The sequence below is a fragment of the Puma concolor genome, chromosome A3 (assembly GCF_028749965.1).
Source record: "Puma concolor isolate L17-30 chromosome A3, mPumCon1.1.hap2, whole genome shotgun sequence".
Taxonomy (NCBI): domain Eukaryota; kingdom Metazoa; phylum Chordata; class Mammalia; order Carnivora; family Felidae; genus Puma; species Puma concolor.
Window position 1 is genome coordinate 8,073,935 of NC_141669.1, and position 16,449 is coordinate 8,090,383.

Consider the following 16,449-nt stretch of genomic DNA (forward strand, 5'->3'; position numbering starts at 1 on the left):
TTTGGGCCTGGTTGGTTCCAAAGCCCTGCCCCCTCCTACCGTCCGTTGGTTTCCAAACGCTCTTCTGCGGGGTTTCACTGGCTTGCGGTGAAACCGGGAGAGAAGGGAAGAGGGCAGATTTTTTTTTTAGTTCGATTTGTTTCCTTTGAAAACATAGATATCGTTGAATTAATTTATTGTAATTAGAGAGCATGGGGACAGGGGTGGTGAGGGGCGGGACTTGATCCCTCGACCCTGGGATCAGGATCCGAGCCGAAGTCGAGTCAGACGCTCAAACAGCTGAGCCACCCAGGCCCCCTAATACATATGTATATGATTTTAAAAATCAAGGTCTGTGCATTTGACCTGTGTCCGTTTCTTGGTTACAGTGGTGCATTAATGTTATGTAAGATGTCACTAATGGGGGAAACTGGTACGTGGGATCTCTGTGTCCTATTTTTGTAAATTTTGTAATTTCCCATGAGTCTGTCTGTCATCACCTAAAAGGAAAATGTTTGAAAAGAGATTGTCAAAAAATTATCAATCTTATTTTGAAAGTCAAACATACCGCGATGTAAAGATCAAAACGTTGAAGGCTTGCCATGACGCGACCCCTCCACTTCCTCTCCCATTAACTTTTGCAAGTTTATTTATTTATTTTGAGAGCAAGAGAGCATGAGTGAGTGGGGGAGGAGGAGAGAGGGGGAGAGAGAGAGAGAGAGAGAGAGAGAGAGAGAGAAAGAATCCCAAGCAGGCCCTGAGCTCTCAGCACAGAGTCCGATGCAGGGGCTTGAACTCATGGAAACTGGGAGATCACGACCTGAGCCGAAATCAAGAGTGGGACGCTTAATCGGCTGAGCCAGCCGGCTGCCCCCTCTTGCTTTGAAACGCCCTACAGGTGAACAGGGTTTAACAGCTGCAAGTGAATCCTTCCATCTATATACGAAACCTATGTGTTTCAACTCAAAACTGTTCGTGCCCTCAGATTGCTTCCGTTTCCTCGTATAATGACTCTGGGGGTGGTCTTCCGGGTCACAGCGGAGTGCTGACATGTCGCATTTGTTGGCGTGGTGCCCACATGGGCACTTGTACACCGCCGGGGGGGGGGGGTCACAGAACTTGGGGCTGAGAAGAGAGTTGGGAGGACTGTGCCATCTGTGTCGGGAGCTGTGGGGGTTGGCCCTGCACCCCACCGCGTGCCCATGTGCAGGAATGTACTGCCATCATTTTGACGGCCGCTCGGTGCTCCATAACGTGGGGCGCCAGACTTCGTTGAACCAACTCTGTAGTCATGGACCCCACCGAGCCCTGGAGGGTGGCTGTGGTCGTTTTAACAGCTACTGTTTCGAGGGCTTCCGGGGAGGCCTTGGCCGGCATTTGTCTTTCGGTGTTTGGACCCCTTCGGGAGGACATTATCACTCTGGCCGGGGACACGGGGCATCTGAGGCCAGGCAGCCAGAAAGCAGGAGAGGGAGGCCGTGGGCCCCGGGCTCGTCCCGTGTCCCCTCTTTCCCCGGCCTGTCTGCCCGGCCCGCTGCAGGAGGGGGTCCGCGACTCGCCCCCTGAAACTTGAGAACAGGGGGCGTCCTTAGTGCCCAGCGGGTGACCTGCCTCTGGGCTGAAAGGAACCTTCCTACCTGCGCAGAACGGAAGGGGCTGCTGGGCCCAGCTGAGCCTGGGGACCCGGCGCCGGTCGGGGCTGAGCCATCGCGTGGGTCCCCATAGAAGCCAGGTCGGGGGTCACCCAGGCTGGCCTGGCGGCCCAAGAAGGGCTTGAAATCAGAAGGTTCAGCTCACTGAGTGATCCCGGCAGAGCCACTCGTGTCTCGGGCCTCGGTACCCGCAAAGTGGGGACAGGGGTCCCTTCCCTGCTCCCCTCAGGCTGCTGGTAGGGCCAGACGATGGCACGTGTGGGAGAGCAGCAGGGGCAAAAACGTGAGGATTCCTGACACGGATGCCTGAGTGCACCGTGAACAGCGTATGGCCGTTTTGGAAAGTTTGGCCGACTCTCGAAACGCTCTTGCTTTTCCACACAGCAACTGGCACAAATCGAGACCGACCTGAAGTCCCGAACGGCCGCCTACAACACCCTGAAGACAAACCTGGAGAACCTGGAGAAGAAATCCATGTGAGTGGCCACCCTGCTGGAACCGGGCCAGGGCAGGGGCCGGGCTGGGGCAGGAGCGGGCCTTTCAGGTCACTGGGTGAGCCAGGGTCACTGTGCCCTCATCTGAGAGAGAGAGACGAGCCTGGCAGGCGGACACAGGACACGCCTGCCTCTCCAGGAGGTGTGTGCAGGGAGAGGAGACGAGAGACCCTGGTGCACATCCCCGGAGGAAAGTCTCGAGCAGGGAGGGGGCCTGTGCCCGGAGAGGAATCCGATGCTGGCCCTCCCCTGCCTTCCCTTCCTCTCCCACCCTCCCCGGTTTCCCCAGAATACCTAGGCTGTGCCCCAAGATCTTTCTTTACAGAGGACCTTCCCCGCCGAGGCAGTGGGGGACCAGACTGTCAGAGCCTGGCCCTTTGTGAGAGCCCCCCAAGAGCAGTGGGTTCTGCAGCCCAGAGCAGAGCAACCCCAGGGACTCCGGTGCCTTCTCCACTCAGCTGAAGGACCACCTCGTGAGAGAGAGGAAGCAGACTGCTTGGCCCAGCAGTCACGAGGCACCAAGACGGCGGGAGGTGTCTGGAGAAAAGCATAAGCCCAGGGTCGTGAAGGCAGCAATGATCTCGTAAGGTAGTGAGCGCCCTGTTGTTGGAGGCATGTAAGAAAAAGCCAGATGAGCTCCTGCCAGGAAGTGTGGAGGTTGCTCCTGAATAGGGCTGAGTTGGCACGGAGGACCTTCCCAGTCTCCCCAGATTCTGGATCTGATTCTGTTGACAGTTCTCTGCAGATACTCCAGAGAAGGGAAGTACCCAGGGGAGGTCGGAACCGGCTGTCCTCTCGTTCGGCCATTCCTCTGAGTAGCTCACCCTCTCATTTCTGCCTCTCCCTTCGGATGGCCACTGGGCCAGCCGTCTTGTGAACGAGGCAAATGGTGCCTTAGTGGAAAATGGAAAACCAAAAAGGGAGGGACGCACCTTGACTGGAAGTGGCCGTTGGTGGCGGCCTGACTTTGTGTCAGAACTAAATGGGTGTCACCTGAGTTTTGCCTCCTCCTTGGCCCTACGGAGGGGTGAGGATGGGAAAAGGGCAGGGTGCCGACGGCAGAGAGCCCTAAATGGTGACCTTGGCATAGGTCAGTCATGGCATTGACCGTCTGCCTGCCTCATTGCATCACCGAACTGTGGGCTCCTTGAGAATTGTCTGGGGCTTAGCAAACATCTGGTGCGGCCTCTTCAGTCGACCAGTGAAGGAGCCATCCACTGAGTCACAGCAGCATTGGTCTGTCCAGAGTGTTTGCTGAGGGAAGGAGAGGGCAGGGGAGGGCAGGGGAGGGAAAGGGAGGGTAAGGCTGTTCTTTACCTCCTTGTCCGTTATTCCTGTCTTTTTTTTTTTAATTTATTTATTTTGAGAGAGAGAGTGCAAGTGGGGGAAGGGCAGAGAGAGAGAGAGAGAGAGAGAGAGAGGATCCCAAGCAGGCTCCACGCTGTCAGCACAGAGCCCAATGCAGGGCTCGAACTCACGAACCGTGAGATCAAGAGATCAAGAGTCTGATGCTCAACCGACTGAGCCCCCCAGGTGCCCCCCTTTTGCTTCTTTTGATAAACGTTTATTAAGCACCTACCATATCCTCAGGCTTTATGCCAGGCCCTAAAGATGCAAAGCAGAATAAAAGGTAATTTCTGCACTTGGAGAGCTCACAATTATTCACTCAACAAATATTTACAGAAAATCTGCTTTGTGCCGGGAGTACAGGCATAACCCAGACAGACAGGACCTGATGGGTGGGACGGTAATGTGGAAATGCCAGGGTAGGAGGTACAGGCCCTGTGCCCTCGGAGAGAGTCCTAAGGGACTTACCAGTGACGGCGCAGGTAGGAGAGGTGAGGTTGGAGGGGGGCATTGTACCTGACGCTTTGGCCTTGGCCGAGTGCTTGAGAGCCATTCACCAGGGAGACGTCCTGTGCTGCACTGATACCCTGGCTGGGTGCTGAGGCTGTAGACAGTCTCAGTAGCTCTACCTTGGCTCGTCTGCTGATACAATAGCCTTGAACCGTGTGCTAAAAATACCACGACCTCGATGTAGACCGGGTTCCACTGGGCACGATGAAAGCTATTTCAGGTGAAGGTCCCCTGGCGGCTGGACCTGTGAGGCGTGAAAAGTGACACGGACCTCTCTCTGGGCCCTGTGTCTGCTCAGGACAGCCCGACACTCGAGTAACTCAAGCTGCCTGCCCCCCCGCCCCCCTCCCCCCGCGGTCCCCTCCCAACAGCCGGTGGCTCGCACGGGGGCAGTGCAGGCAATGGAGGTGTTGAACTCAGCCACCCCTCGGTGACTGTGACGGGGCCTCAGGCCCTGCCAGCCACAGCAGGTCTGGCCACCAGAACTGGGGGGTCAGGGACACCCTCAGCCCAGGGCCCTGGCACTCCCGGGGGGGGGGGTGACATCTGAGTCCTGCCTGTCTCCTGCCTGCCCTCCGGTCCCCGGGCCCGCGTGCTGGTGGGTGTACGGGGTGGGGGGAGGGGGCCCGTGCGGCCCAGAAGCCCAGGCCCACGCTGCCTCCCTCCCCCTTTCTCCTGATCACACCCCCTTTGTCCCACACGGATTCAGGGGAAACCTCTTCACTCGGACGCTGAGCGATATTGTGAGCAAAGAAGACTTCGTGTTGGATTCCGAGTATCTTGTCACACTTCTGGTCATCGTGCCCAAGTAAGTGGCCCGGGAAGGTGGGTGGTGCGGGGCCTCAGCCCGTGTTGGTGACCCCGGAAGGAAACCGGCCTGCCCGGCGGAGAGGAAGGGGAGCCCCCCACGGCCTGGCCCCCGGGAGCACTAAATGGGAGTTGCGTGGGCCGGCACGGGAGCAGGGGGACAGCACCTGCGGTGGGACGCAGTGACAGAAGCGGCCGTTTCTTGAGCGCTTGAGGCGTGCCTGCCACATGCCTCACTCTCAACAAACCCGGCTGCTGTTAACCCCTTGTCCTGAGGCCAGAGAGGTCAGCTGGCTTGCCCAAGGCCACACAGGGCCGGGACTAGAAAGTTCCGACACAATCACACGGGCCCTCTGCGGGGTCCCGGGCCTTCATGGGGAGGCTGGGTCCGGGATGGGGCTGGGCAGGAGATTCTCGGTGCCCATGGCAGGGCCTCGGGGGGTGGGGGGCACTCCGGCCCAGGCCTGCTCACTCCAGTCCTTTGGGAAGAGGGGTATATAGGGTCCCAAATACTTGGGACGCCCCGAAGTTTTTAAGCAGAAATCTCTGAATGATCCTGTATCCTCGCAGACCAAGCTACGCGCAATGGCAAAAAACCTACGAATCCCTCTCGGACATGGTGGTCCCTCGGTCGACTAAGTAAGTGAGACCCCAACTTGGCACCCGGCCACCAAGCGTGCCGGAAGGCGTGAGGACCCTCGGCCCGCCCCACTCGCTCTCACAAGGGTCCCTTGGCCTGGAACTCCTTTGCAGCCACACACCCGGCCCCATGCCAGACTCTCTCCGTCTTTTAAAATGCGGTTTCCCTTGGGGCGCCTGGGTGGCGCAGTCGGTTGAGCGTCCGACTTCAGCCAGGTCACGATCTCGCGGTCCGTGAGTTCGAGCCCCGCGTCGGGCTCTGGGCTGATGGCTCAGAGCCTGGAGCCTGTTTCCGGTTCTGTGTCTCCCTCTCTCTCTGCCCCTCCCCCGTTCATGCTCTGTCTCTCTCTGTCCCAAAAATAAATAAACGTTGAAAAAAAAAAAATTTAATAAAAATAAAAAAAAATAAAAAAATAAATAAAATGCGGTTTCCCTGCCCCCTCCTCCAGGAAGCCCTCTCTGGCTGCCTCCTGGCAGAGACTCCCCCCCCCTGCCCCTCAGTGCACTCTGCGGTGCCTTCTCAGCCCAGGTCATTCTTCCCCGCCTGAGGGTCAAGCAAGGGCCTGGCTCTGATGGCCACAGGGCGGGAGCAGGGGAGGAGGGCGTTCTCAGCGTCCAGCCTCCTGGGGTCAGAGCAGGAGTGGCCAATGAAGCCTGGGAATGTGGCAGGAGAAGGTTCACAAACCGTAAATACCACGCATCTGGGGAGACCAGCATCTCAGGGCCGCACGCAGCAGCAGGAAAGGCTCTCACGATGCAGCACTGAGCAGGGGAAGCAAGTTCTTTTGCTTTAGCTCGAGAAACAGACACGACTAAACCACATGCGATCTGGGCACACGCAGGTGCCCAGTAGAGCCGTGGAGGTGTGTGGGCACGGGAAACGTGGCGACCTGGGGACACAGCGCGACGTGCACCCAGGGAGGGCCACGGGAGGGGGGGGGGGTCTGCCGTATGAGAATTGCTTTAGGTCTTAAATGGGGCGGCTGAGACACAGGTATTTGTTATTCTCTATACCTTTTCACACGTCTGAAACGGCTGGTCCTTGAAAAAAAATTTTTTTAACGTTCACTTCGTTGTGAGAGAGAGAGAGACAAAGCATGATCAGGAGAGGGGCACAGAGAGAGAGGGAGACACAGGCTCCAGGCTCTGAACTGTCGGCACAGAGCCCGACGCGGGGCTCGAACTCACAAACCGCGAGGTCACGCCCTGAGCTGAAGTCGGACGCGTAACCGACTGAGCCACTCAGGCGCCCCGCGAATGGTTTGTCATTTTAAAACATTTGGCGGGTGAGTCTTGGCCAGACATGCCAATTCACCTGCTTCCCAGGGCACCGTGGCGAGAGGGAGGGGGTGGCCCCTGCCCAAGTCCATCTCGGCCCGGAGGCGTCTGGCTGGGGGTACCCGCTGCAGGGCGGCTCTTCCAGGGTCACAACTCACTGGAGGTAGCAGTTAGGAGCTGAGTTGAGGGGTGCAGGGAACAGGACGGTCATAGCCTGAGGCCACAGGGGAGGCCAGAGGAACAGGCCCGGGGCAGCCACATCTGCAGGGGCGGGGCGGGTGGGGTGGGGAGGAAGGCACACAGATGGGTGGAGGGGCTGGTCCTTGAAGACACCCGGCTCAGCAGACCCCAGCTCTTGTAACAGTGGCATTCTGTGGCCAGGTGCCAGGGGGCCCCGCCCAAAAGGCTGCCTCAGTAGGTGGCTTGGCTTCTCAGACCAGAGCCCCCAGGCCCTTCGTTGTCAGAAGGCGCCCGAGAATCCGCAGAGGTGACTCAGGAAAAGTCTCTGGAGCCTGGGGCGGCCCTTCTGGGCACCCACTCTGGGAGAGCGGAAAGGTGACCTGGCCCTGTGCGCGTCCACGAGACCTGCCTGGGCTTGGCGAAGGGCTTCAGGCCTGTGACCCAAAGACGCAGGCCCCTGGCTCTGACAACCCCTGTGTTTGGGGCGGTGCCCACGGGGGTCCCGTGTTGAGGTGTGCCTCCGGAGGCCGTCCGATTACAACATCGGACGTGAGGTGGACGTGGCGGGGTGGTTTCCCACCAACGAGCTCTGCCCTGCTTCGCTGTGAGCACAGCACGTCAGAGCGAGGGCCCCCCGTCCGCACACGAGGCGACTGAGACCCGGGACTAGCGTGATCTCTTGGGCATTTCACAAACCAGAGCTGAACCGCGCATCTCCGCACAGCTAGTCTCCTGTCCTTTCCTCCCCTCGAGGGCCTGCGTTTAGATCACCTGGAGGCCCCTGAGGCCTCAGCCTGGAGGTTGAATGGCAGGAGCCCGAGAGGGGGCGGGTCGCAGCAGGTGGCTGAGCCCACACGGCCAGGAGTTGGGAAATAAGGGACGTCCAGTTCCCTGCCCTCCGCTGCTGGCTGGGCCCCTGCACACGGGCCAGTGGGCTGATGGGGACGGAGCCTCACCTCTGCGGTGACCCGCCTCCCCGACGGGAGAGGACAGGGCTCTCCTAGCCCAGCTCTGACGCCGGGCCCGGCGATGAGTCCCGTGAACAGACGCTTCTCTCCCCCAGACTGATCGCCGAGGACAACGAGGGCGGCCTCTTCACGGTGACCCTGTTTCGAAAAGTGATCGACGATTTCAAAACCAAAGCCAAAGAGAACAAGTAAGGGCTGGCCTTGGGGGGTTGCTCCGGGTCTGGTCTGTCTGCACCGGAGGGGCCTCTGCTCCGACTGGAAGCTTCTTGGCAAACGCCTCCCATTTGCTTGTTTTAAGGTTCACTGTCCGTGAATTTTACTATGATGAGAAAGAGATAAAGAGGGAAAGGGAAGAGCTGAGCCGTTTGCTGTCTGATAAGAAGCAACAGTATGTGAGTAGACTTCGTGGCGGCCGGGCTCCGGGCAAGGGCGGCTCCTCCCTGGGGGCACACGGCCCCGGGAATGTGTGCCCCCCTGGGGCTGCCGGGGTGCGTCTGGGGAAAGCAGAGGGGCCCCGAGGTGGCGCCTGAGCTGTGAGTCCGTCCGAGCTCCTGAGTCCTGGTGCTGCCCTTCCAGGAAGGGACTCCCAGCTCCGCTCTGCAGCTGAGAAACTGACGCTCTGGGGGGGTCAGTGAGCACCTCCCCCAGGAAGAGGGCCCCACCTGAGCCTTCTCCGCCCCAAGGTCGGGCAGGGCAAGGTGGGGATCCCTGAGTGGAAGGTGGGCGGCTCCGTCCCCTCCGTCCCCCTGCTATTCTCAGCAGTGCGGCTCCCCGGGTGCGATGTGACACCTTCTGTCACCAGCACCTGTATTTATGTCCCCTACGCTTTCAGCAAAGAGTGGGTGCTTGTCCCGGAGGAACTGACAACAGCCAACCTCCCGTGTGCAAGGGCAGCTGAGCTCAGGGGGGAGAAAACCAGGCTTTTAGTCTAGAAGTGTGAACAGCGTGGCCTTGGGCACCCCGCTCTGTAAGACGGGCACGCTCCCCACGTGGCATCCTCCCGCTGCAGAGCGGGCCTCAGCCAGGTGGCTCCCGGGGCCTGCCTCGGTGGAATGTCTCCGGGTCCCTTCTCTCCCATCCCCCACCACCCCCCACCCGGGGCGGGTTCTCGGAGAAGCTTTCTAGTCAGCCTCTGGAGTAGAGAGGAAGGGAAGAATTAGTAGAATGTACTTCAGGCCTGTTGGAGGAAGACCGGTGTGTAAACATAAGGCTGTAAGTATGTGCTTGGATGATGCAAGATGTACCTCCCGTGTGGCCAAGTGTTTGCCCCGAGCCTTCTCTGCTGTCGGGCCGGGGGAGTCTGCACGTCCGACGTGACCTCTCCGGGTCGGTGGCCTTTTCACAAGGACTCCGGACAAGTCAACCCCCTCAGAAGTGGCAGCAGCATGGGGGTTCCCAAAATAGGGTTCTCCCAGCCCCCCCAGACTGGCCCATCCCCCTTGAGGAGGAACGGGGGGCTGGTCCTATGGTCGTGCCCGTGCACGGTTTCGGCCCCTCCCGGCCCCGAGCACACACGTATGTGTGTGGACGTGTGTGCGCACACCAGGGGAACACGCTTTTCGGATCCCAAATCTGCCGGGCTTCTCTGGCTGAGACCCCTTCCTGAGACAAAGGGCTGAGGTGGCCCCGGGCCCGAGGCCTCAGACCTGACACGCCCAGGCAGGAAAGGTGCTCGCCAACAAGCTGGAAAACCAAAGGGTTCTTCTCCTTGACCTCAGCTCGCCCCAAACCCTCATCACCCAGGAGCGCTCGGTGGTCTCTATCGTAGTTGAGCAACCCTGCTGGCCTCGGGGCCGGCCCTGGCTGGCCTCTGGTTGGGGGCTAGACTGTGGCAGCTGTCACGGTGTCCAGGAGGGAGGCCCTGCCCGCAGGACAGGTGATCAGGTCCATGTCTTCGGCCCCTCCTTCCGTGCTGGCACAGACCCCCGAGGATCGAGGTGATACGCAGGAGCTCGACACCTGCCGCCCAGGTCTCCGGTTACCTGCCGGCGGAGGGTGCTGCTCCCCGACGCTGCCCTGGGAGCCCTTCCAGGGTCTCTCTGTGCAGGGGAAATGGAGATGCGAAGGAGACACACTAGCTCGGAAACATTTAGCTCCCTGCAAGGCTCTCGCTGGGTGCCAGTGAGCGGGGGTCAGCCGGGGTCGGCCCTACCCTGGCCGCGTAGACCCTTTCCCCCTTAGCTTGTTGGGAGGCGGGTGCGGTCGGCATCCTCTGCCATTTTGATTACTCGCCAGCCAGAGGGGACAGGCTGGGGCCTGGGGCTTCGGCCCCCTGTGAGAGCACGGGGTGGGGGCTTCCTGTGCTTTGTGTTTGCAGAGAGGGTAAAGGAGGCTGTGTCCCAACATCACACCCGCCGTCCGCGTGTGGCATGCTTAAGCGCACCCCGATTGCCCTGTTGCCACCGAGGCTGGACGTGGTGGGGACACGCTCCTCAGGCAGAGCCGTTTCCACGAACGCCGCCTGGAGCTGTCCCCGTCCTGTCCCCGTGGAGGGGAGGTCCTGACCGGGGCCAGACAGGGGCGGGGGGGATGTGGGCACCGGCTCCGTCCCTGGAATATGGGGCCTGAAGACCTTAACACCCCGGTCCCATCTCGAGTCCGACCAGCACACAATCCTGGAGGGCGGGCCGGCCTTGCCGGCCTCCCTGTGCTTTTCAGGCGATGCGAGTTATTTCTGTTTGTTGTGATGCATGTTTGCCGAAAGATTAATAAATCATTTCTGTGCCTTTAGCAAACTTCCTGTGTTGCTCTTAAAAAGGGATCATCCACCTTCCCGGACCACAAGGTTCAGGTAACCCCGCTAGGGAACCCCGATAGGCCCGCTGCGGGGCAGACGGACAGAGAGAGAGAGAGTGAGGGCGAGGGAGAGGTAAGCAGCACCCGGGAGCCCTGGGCTTCCCCCGCTCGCATGTCCTCGCCAGTGCAGGCGTCTTCTGAGAAAACAAAGCCTTGCGTTTTCTGTTACCGAAGGTGGCTTTTGAGGGCTCAAATCAAGGAGCCCAGCATCAAACGCCTTTCCTCCTCATCCGGGGGGCCTCCTTGGAGCTGCCCCCCGCCCCCGGCAGTGGATGGTGCTTGCTGGCCAGGGTGCCCCCCGCCCTGTCTGGAGGTGGCTGGAGCTGGTGACGGGGACAGGTGCTGGTGGTCGGGCGGCTCGGCTCTCCTCCCCTGGCTGCCCTGGCTGGACCCACCCCTGACCTTGGTGGGCACTTGGAGGTGCCTTTGCTCCAAGACTCGAGGCTCCCTCCCCCCGAGTAGCGGCCACAGCGGCATTAGTGGCAGCTGTCGTGGCCGAGTGAGGCGGGCTCTTCGGAGGGCCCCCTGGAAGCGGCGGCTGGTGGATGACGCCAGGACCCCGGGGCAGCGCCTCCCTGGGAGGCGGGCCCCTTCGCAGCACAGCGTCAGAGGGAAGCCTGCGGGCTGCCTGCTGACAGCCCTGAGGTCAGGGGCTGCCCAGCCCCTGCAGCCCGGTCTGCGGTGGCCCCGCGCATGCGCCGGGTGGCTGGCCCGTGGCGCTTCCCCGGGGCCCATCCCGCCCCCCGGGGCGGCCCGGCCGACGCGGTCCCGGCCCTCGTCCAACCACCTCGCTGCTTCCGCTGGCCGCCGGGCATTTCTTCGCCGCTCGGGGCTTGCTCTGTCAAAACCCACGTCCTCCTCGGCCTCGCCTGGGCGGAGCGGCCAGCGGGCGTCACCGGCTCTCCTGTCTCTGCAGGGCCCGCTGCTGCGCTGGCTCAAGGTGAACTTCAGCGAAGCCTTCATTGCCTGGATCCACATCAAGGCCCTGAGGGTGTTTGTGGAGTCCGTGCTCAGGTGCGTGGAGGAGGCGCCCAGCCCGGGGTGGGGCAGCGAGCTCTGGGGGCCCCCTGGGCTGCCGCCTGCCCCTTCCGCGCCACCCCCCCCCCCCCCAGTCTCCTCTGGAACCTGCCGGGCCCTCCCGTCCTCTCCGCGCGCTCCTCCTGGCTCTTGGCAACATGTTTAGTTTCTCCTGAGTCACACGAGCCTTCCCTCAGCCCTGCGGGCCCTGCTGTCCTGTGCTCCGCGTCCCGTTCCTGCCAGACTCTCGGCGGCAGGCTCCGCCCCGCCCCGTGCACCTGCCGGGGCCTGGCGACTCCTAGAGGAAACACCAGCACGGTCTCAGTCCTTGACCTCTGAGCCCAAGGCGGCACAAAAAAACGAAAGCCCTGAACCAAACCGAACTGACGACAACAAAAATTTGGCCTTGTTTTTTTCACTAAAGCGAAAACAATTACCGTGGGAGATTTGGGAACTGTAGGTAAGCACGACCAATGAATTAAAAAATCACCTGTAATTTTAACGCCGGGAGAAAACTCTGCTGGCTAGTGTGCAGGTGTGAACCTTAGGAGTTTTTGTTCCTTTGTGTTTTGCTTTTTTTTTTTTTTTTATTCTAGTTTACAGATATGCATTTTATTTTTTACTAAATTTTTGCAAAAATGGAATCAAGCAGTATTTTTTAAAGCCTGTTTTTCTGCCACGTTTTGAACATGGGCAGTGACATGAGCTATGTGGGGAGGGGGGATCTTGGTAGCATCACACACGGCTGGCTGTACCCTTTTTCTGGAAGCTTCCACCCCTGCTTCTTGGCCCCCTCTGGCCCTCTGACCCTCTGGAGTGCTCTCCTCAGCCCCTCCCCTGCCTGCAAGGCGGGCGCCCCCCCCCCCCCCCCGCATCCCTTCCCAGCCATCCACCTGGAGGCCTGTTCCGTGCTTTCCCTTTCGAGTCTGTGCCTCCTACCTCGTCCTGTCCGCCTCTCACCTCACACGGGCTTCCCCTGGACATGTGGCTCATCTTCCTTCCCTACCCCTTCCCCTGGCTGCCCCGTCAATGCCCGTGGGCTCACGTCTTTCCTGTTTCCAGATCCCAAGCCTCAGGGCGGGCTCAGATGCCTCTGCTCCCTCACCCTCGCCTCCTACGCCCACTCCTGCACCCCACGACGCTTCTGGTGGGCCCCCTGGCTTGCCCCTGCTTTCTCTCTTCCCTCCGTCCCGGTCTCGCCTGGCTGGGCCAGCTCTTGCCACGGGCTCTCACTTGGTTCTGTGCCTCCGGTTCATCCTCCACGCGGCTGCCAGTGTGGTTTTGTCCAAGCACAGTATGGCGGCTACCAGGATCCGACCGTGGCTCCTCTCGTGGCCCCTCTCGTGGCCATCCACCCCCACCCATCTCAGAGGCCTGGAGTGGCGTGGATTGTGGCATTGGGCCGCGGGGCGTAGACGAGCAAACCTGGAGTGTGCCAGCCACCTGTGGTGTAGACGGGGCCCGAGACTGACCCTGCTGGCCTCGAAAATCAGTGGTTCTCAGGCTCACTACAGTGCGGATGCCCATTTGCTCGAGAGAGGTAGAGATGGATGTCCTTAAGTTGGATGAAACAGGATTTCTCCTAAAAGTATACGTAAAAGTAATTCTTTACAAGACTCTCAATGTAGGATTTTTTTTTTTTTTTACTGTGTCTGTATTTTTCCGGAATACGGTTGTATACATGAGCGCTGTTTGAAAAATTCAGGTTCAGAAATACATACTGTGGAAACAGTTCCCAGTCCCCACTGCCCATAGATAATCACGGTTAATGGTTTCGAGACTCTTCTTTCTCCCCCAAATGGGATCGTTTAGCGTCCTGTGGCTTGCTGTCTTCATCTGCTCTGAATCAGTCTCTTCAGCACGGGTGAAGCTACCTGATCCTTTTTTAATGGCTTTTTCATATTCTATCCTGTGGACAGAGCGTAATCCGGGAAAACAGAGGCTGAACACGTTTGCTGGGGCACACAGACGGTGAAGTTCACCTGCTTGCCTGTTCCTTTGACCCCCTGTTGGTCTTTGCCCCGCCCACCCCCAGTTGGCTCTTGGCCGCTGTCTCCCTCTTCTCTGAGCTGTTTTGTACTTCCCGCCTGGGGGGAGGGAGGGGCCGACGCGCTCTCTGCCTGTCACCCCGCTCAGTCGGACAGATGTGAAATGGACATCTTCCAGACACTTCCAGATGTGAAATGTTCGTGGACTTCATAAAGTCAAAGTGAAGTAGACTCAGCCCTCAGTTGAGGGAGAGCTGGTTGACCCTCAGGGCGCAGTGAACCGGGGGCAGCCGGGCGCAGAGTGGAGGGGCCAGCCAGGAAGCTAGTCAGTCTGGATCTCGGTGGGGAACAGAGGTTACGGAATCCTGACGGCGGCTGTGTGGCCTCGATCGTCTAGGGAGAGCCCTGCAGAGGGAAGGTACTGAAAGGGCACCTCGGGGAACCCCAATATTTGGAGTGGAGGAGAGAAGCCCATGAGGAAGTCAGGCAGGAGGAGGCAGTGGCTGACGAGTCAAAGGGAGGAGAAGCTTAAGGATTTAGGTGTCCCCGTGAAAGGGTCATGAGGTCATCGGTGGGACAAGCTCGAGTGTGGTGGCCGGATGACTGGGTGACATGGGACACTGGGCACTCTCAAGTTTGGAATGAGAGCCCAAGGGGGCTGAGGGCGTTTCTTACAAAGGAGGGCAGGATGGCGAGATGTTACAGGGAAGGGGACAGCGGTAGACGACGCTGGCGCCCCTGTGGCACAGAGGTCTCGGTGTGGGGGCCTCATGTCAGGGCTCCCCGCCGGGTGACCTTGGCGGTCAGGGAGGAGGAGGGTCCTCTACTGAGCGGAGCAAGAAGGAGCAGCGTGGGGGTGGCCTTGTGGAGAATGAGCGCTGACCGGGCTGTTCTGGAAGGCGTGTTCTGAGCAGAATAGAGAAGGTGTTCATTGACATGGATCCAGAGGGAGGGTCAGCAGGGGAAGGGCTAGAAGGATCTGGGAAGAACGTGGGAAGCCCCAAAGTCGAGAGAGTGGGCTGAGAAAGGGGCCCAGGGCTTGGAGGCTTGATGGGGGGGGGGGAACGAGGAGCAGTCAGTCAACATTCACGAAGTGTTGGAGTGCCCGCCGCCCTCCAGGTCTGGGGACACAGTAGACTGTGCACAAAACAGACCCATGCCTCTGCCCCGATGGGAGCTCGCGGGCTGGGAAAGACAGGACAGCTGGGACACAGGGGTCCTCGTTCGGGAGGGTAAGCGAGCTCCCAGGGAACCTGCAATGACTGGCGGAACGACCAGGTCGGACGACAGAGCACGGTGGCACCATGGTCTGGGAGCTGGAATGTGCGTCCTTAACGTACGTGTTGCCTGAGGTGTGTGGTCAGCAGGTGGAGACAGCGGTGTCGGTGAGGCCGAGGGTGTGGAGTGGGTTTCTGGAAAGCTCTGGGAGTTGCGGGAGGGAGTCAGGAGGGGGGCTGCTCGCTCAGGTAAGATGGCCGCGGCCCCTCCGCTCACTCCCCCGGGGGGTGCCGGAGCTTTGTGGTAAGAGGGGACACGGAGACGAGGCCATCGGCTGGGCCATTCCCCTCGCCCGTGACCCAGCCCACGCGCCGCCACCCGTCTGCACCCGCCAGCTTCTCTGGCTCTTGCCTCCTGGAAAGACCATTTAGGCGGGGCTCGGACATCGGGGTCCTGCCAGCCCAGCATCCTGGAAACGCACAGGACCGAGCAGGTGTTAGGCTCGGTGTGTGGCGAAGGCAGCGGCACGCGTGGGCACGGCCTCCTTCACGTACACTTTGCGTCCTGCCCGCAGATCCAGCAGACCTCCGTGTTTTAGGGCACGCCGCACCGTTATCCAGAAATGGCCGGTTAGCCTGTTCTGGCACATTCCCCTCCAGAAAAATCCAGTCACCAGTCTCACCTCTGACCCTAAATATTTCATTCCACTGAGTTTTACTGTCTTAAGCGGTGTCAGCTGAAGCTTTTTTCTTCTTACTAGCACCGCCTGTTTCTTGTCAGGGTTGTTTTCCCCGTTTCCATCTGGGGTAACTTATGCGCACATTTTGTCTGTCTGGGAAGGTACGGACTTCCAGTGAATTTCCAGGCGGTGCTCCTCCAGCCTCACAAGAAGTCCTCCACCAAACGTTTAAGAGAGGTTCTGAACTCTGTCTTCAGACATCTGGATCAAGTAGCGGCGGCAAGCGTGTTGGATGTAGGTATACGATCCAGAAGCGGCTGGGGTTCTGTGCTAAGGTCAGCCTCCCCACCTGGGAACTTGCCAGATCCCGAAACTGCGTTACGAAGATGTACGTTTCACAGATGCGAAAGTGTAACAAGGAAGAGGCTGTGTGTGTGTGTGTGTGTGCGTGTGTGTGTGTGTGCACGCGTGTGCGTGGCGAGGGTGCGCTGCGCGGGGCAGAAGATACCGTCACGGCCCGGAGAGCCTCCTCAAAAACATAAAGACGGGACAGCGAACTGCCTTCTGCACCTAGAGCGACAGCGCCGCGTCCTCTTTTGCAGGCGTCTGTGGACATCCCGGGACTGCAGCTCGGCAACCAAGACTACTTTCCTTACGTCTATTTCCACATCGACCTCAGCCTGCTCGACTAGGAGCCGCTGGCCCCACGAGGCCTTCCCGTCCGTGCAGACTCCGCAGACGCCGCTCTTTCCCTCGGCCACGGAACCCCACGGAACTTAGAGTTTGAGAGAAATTGCTCACAAAAGTTAGTTACAGTTGTATTTATTTTTTTTTAAGTTACAATAAAGAAATGCCCCGTCCTTTGAATGGTCTTTTATGTTCGAACGTAATTCAAAG

The 16,449-nt window shown here is 59.6% G+C and overlaps 1 protein-coding gene across 11 annotated transcripts in view; it reads left to right on the forward strand.

Moving 5' to 3' along the window:
- The window catches only part of ATP6V1C2 (ATPase H+ transporting V1 subunit C2), a 62,595-nt gene that overhangs the window by 37,421 nt on the left and 8,725 nt on the right, over nt 1–16,449 (forward strand). For 2 of the 11 annotated variants that reach the window (XM_086700017.1, XM_086700018.1), the window contains 9 exons: nt 2,016–2,107; nt 4,692–4,790; nt 5,360–5,428; nt 7,950–8,042; nt 8,153–8,246; nt 10,586–10,723; nt 11,567–11,664; nt 15,714–15,846; nt 16,155–16,412. In XM_086700017.1, coding sequence (XP_086556143.1) covers nt 2,016–2,107; nt 4,692–4,790; nt 5,360–5,428; nt 7,950–8,042; nt 8,153–8,246; nt 10,586–10,723; nt 11,567–11,664; nt 15,714–15,846; nt 16,155–16,244 — 906 coding nt within the window. In that variant the 3' untranslated portion in view covers nt 16,245–16,412. The other 9 variants (XM_086700019.1, XM_086700020.1, XR_015248868.1 and 6 more) reach the window with 7 other exon arrangements.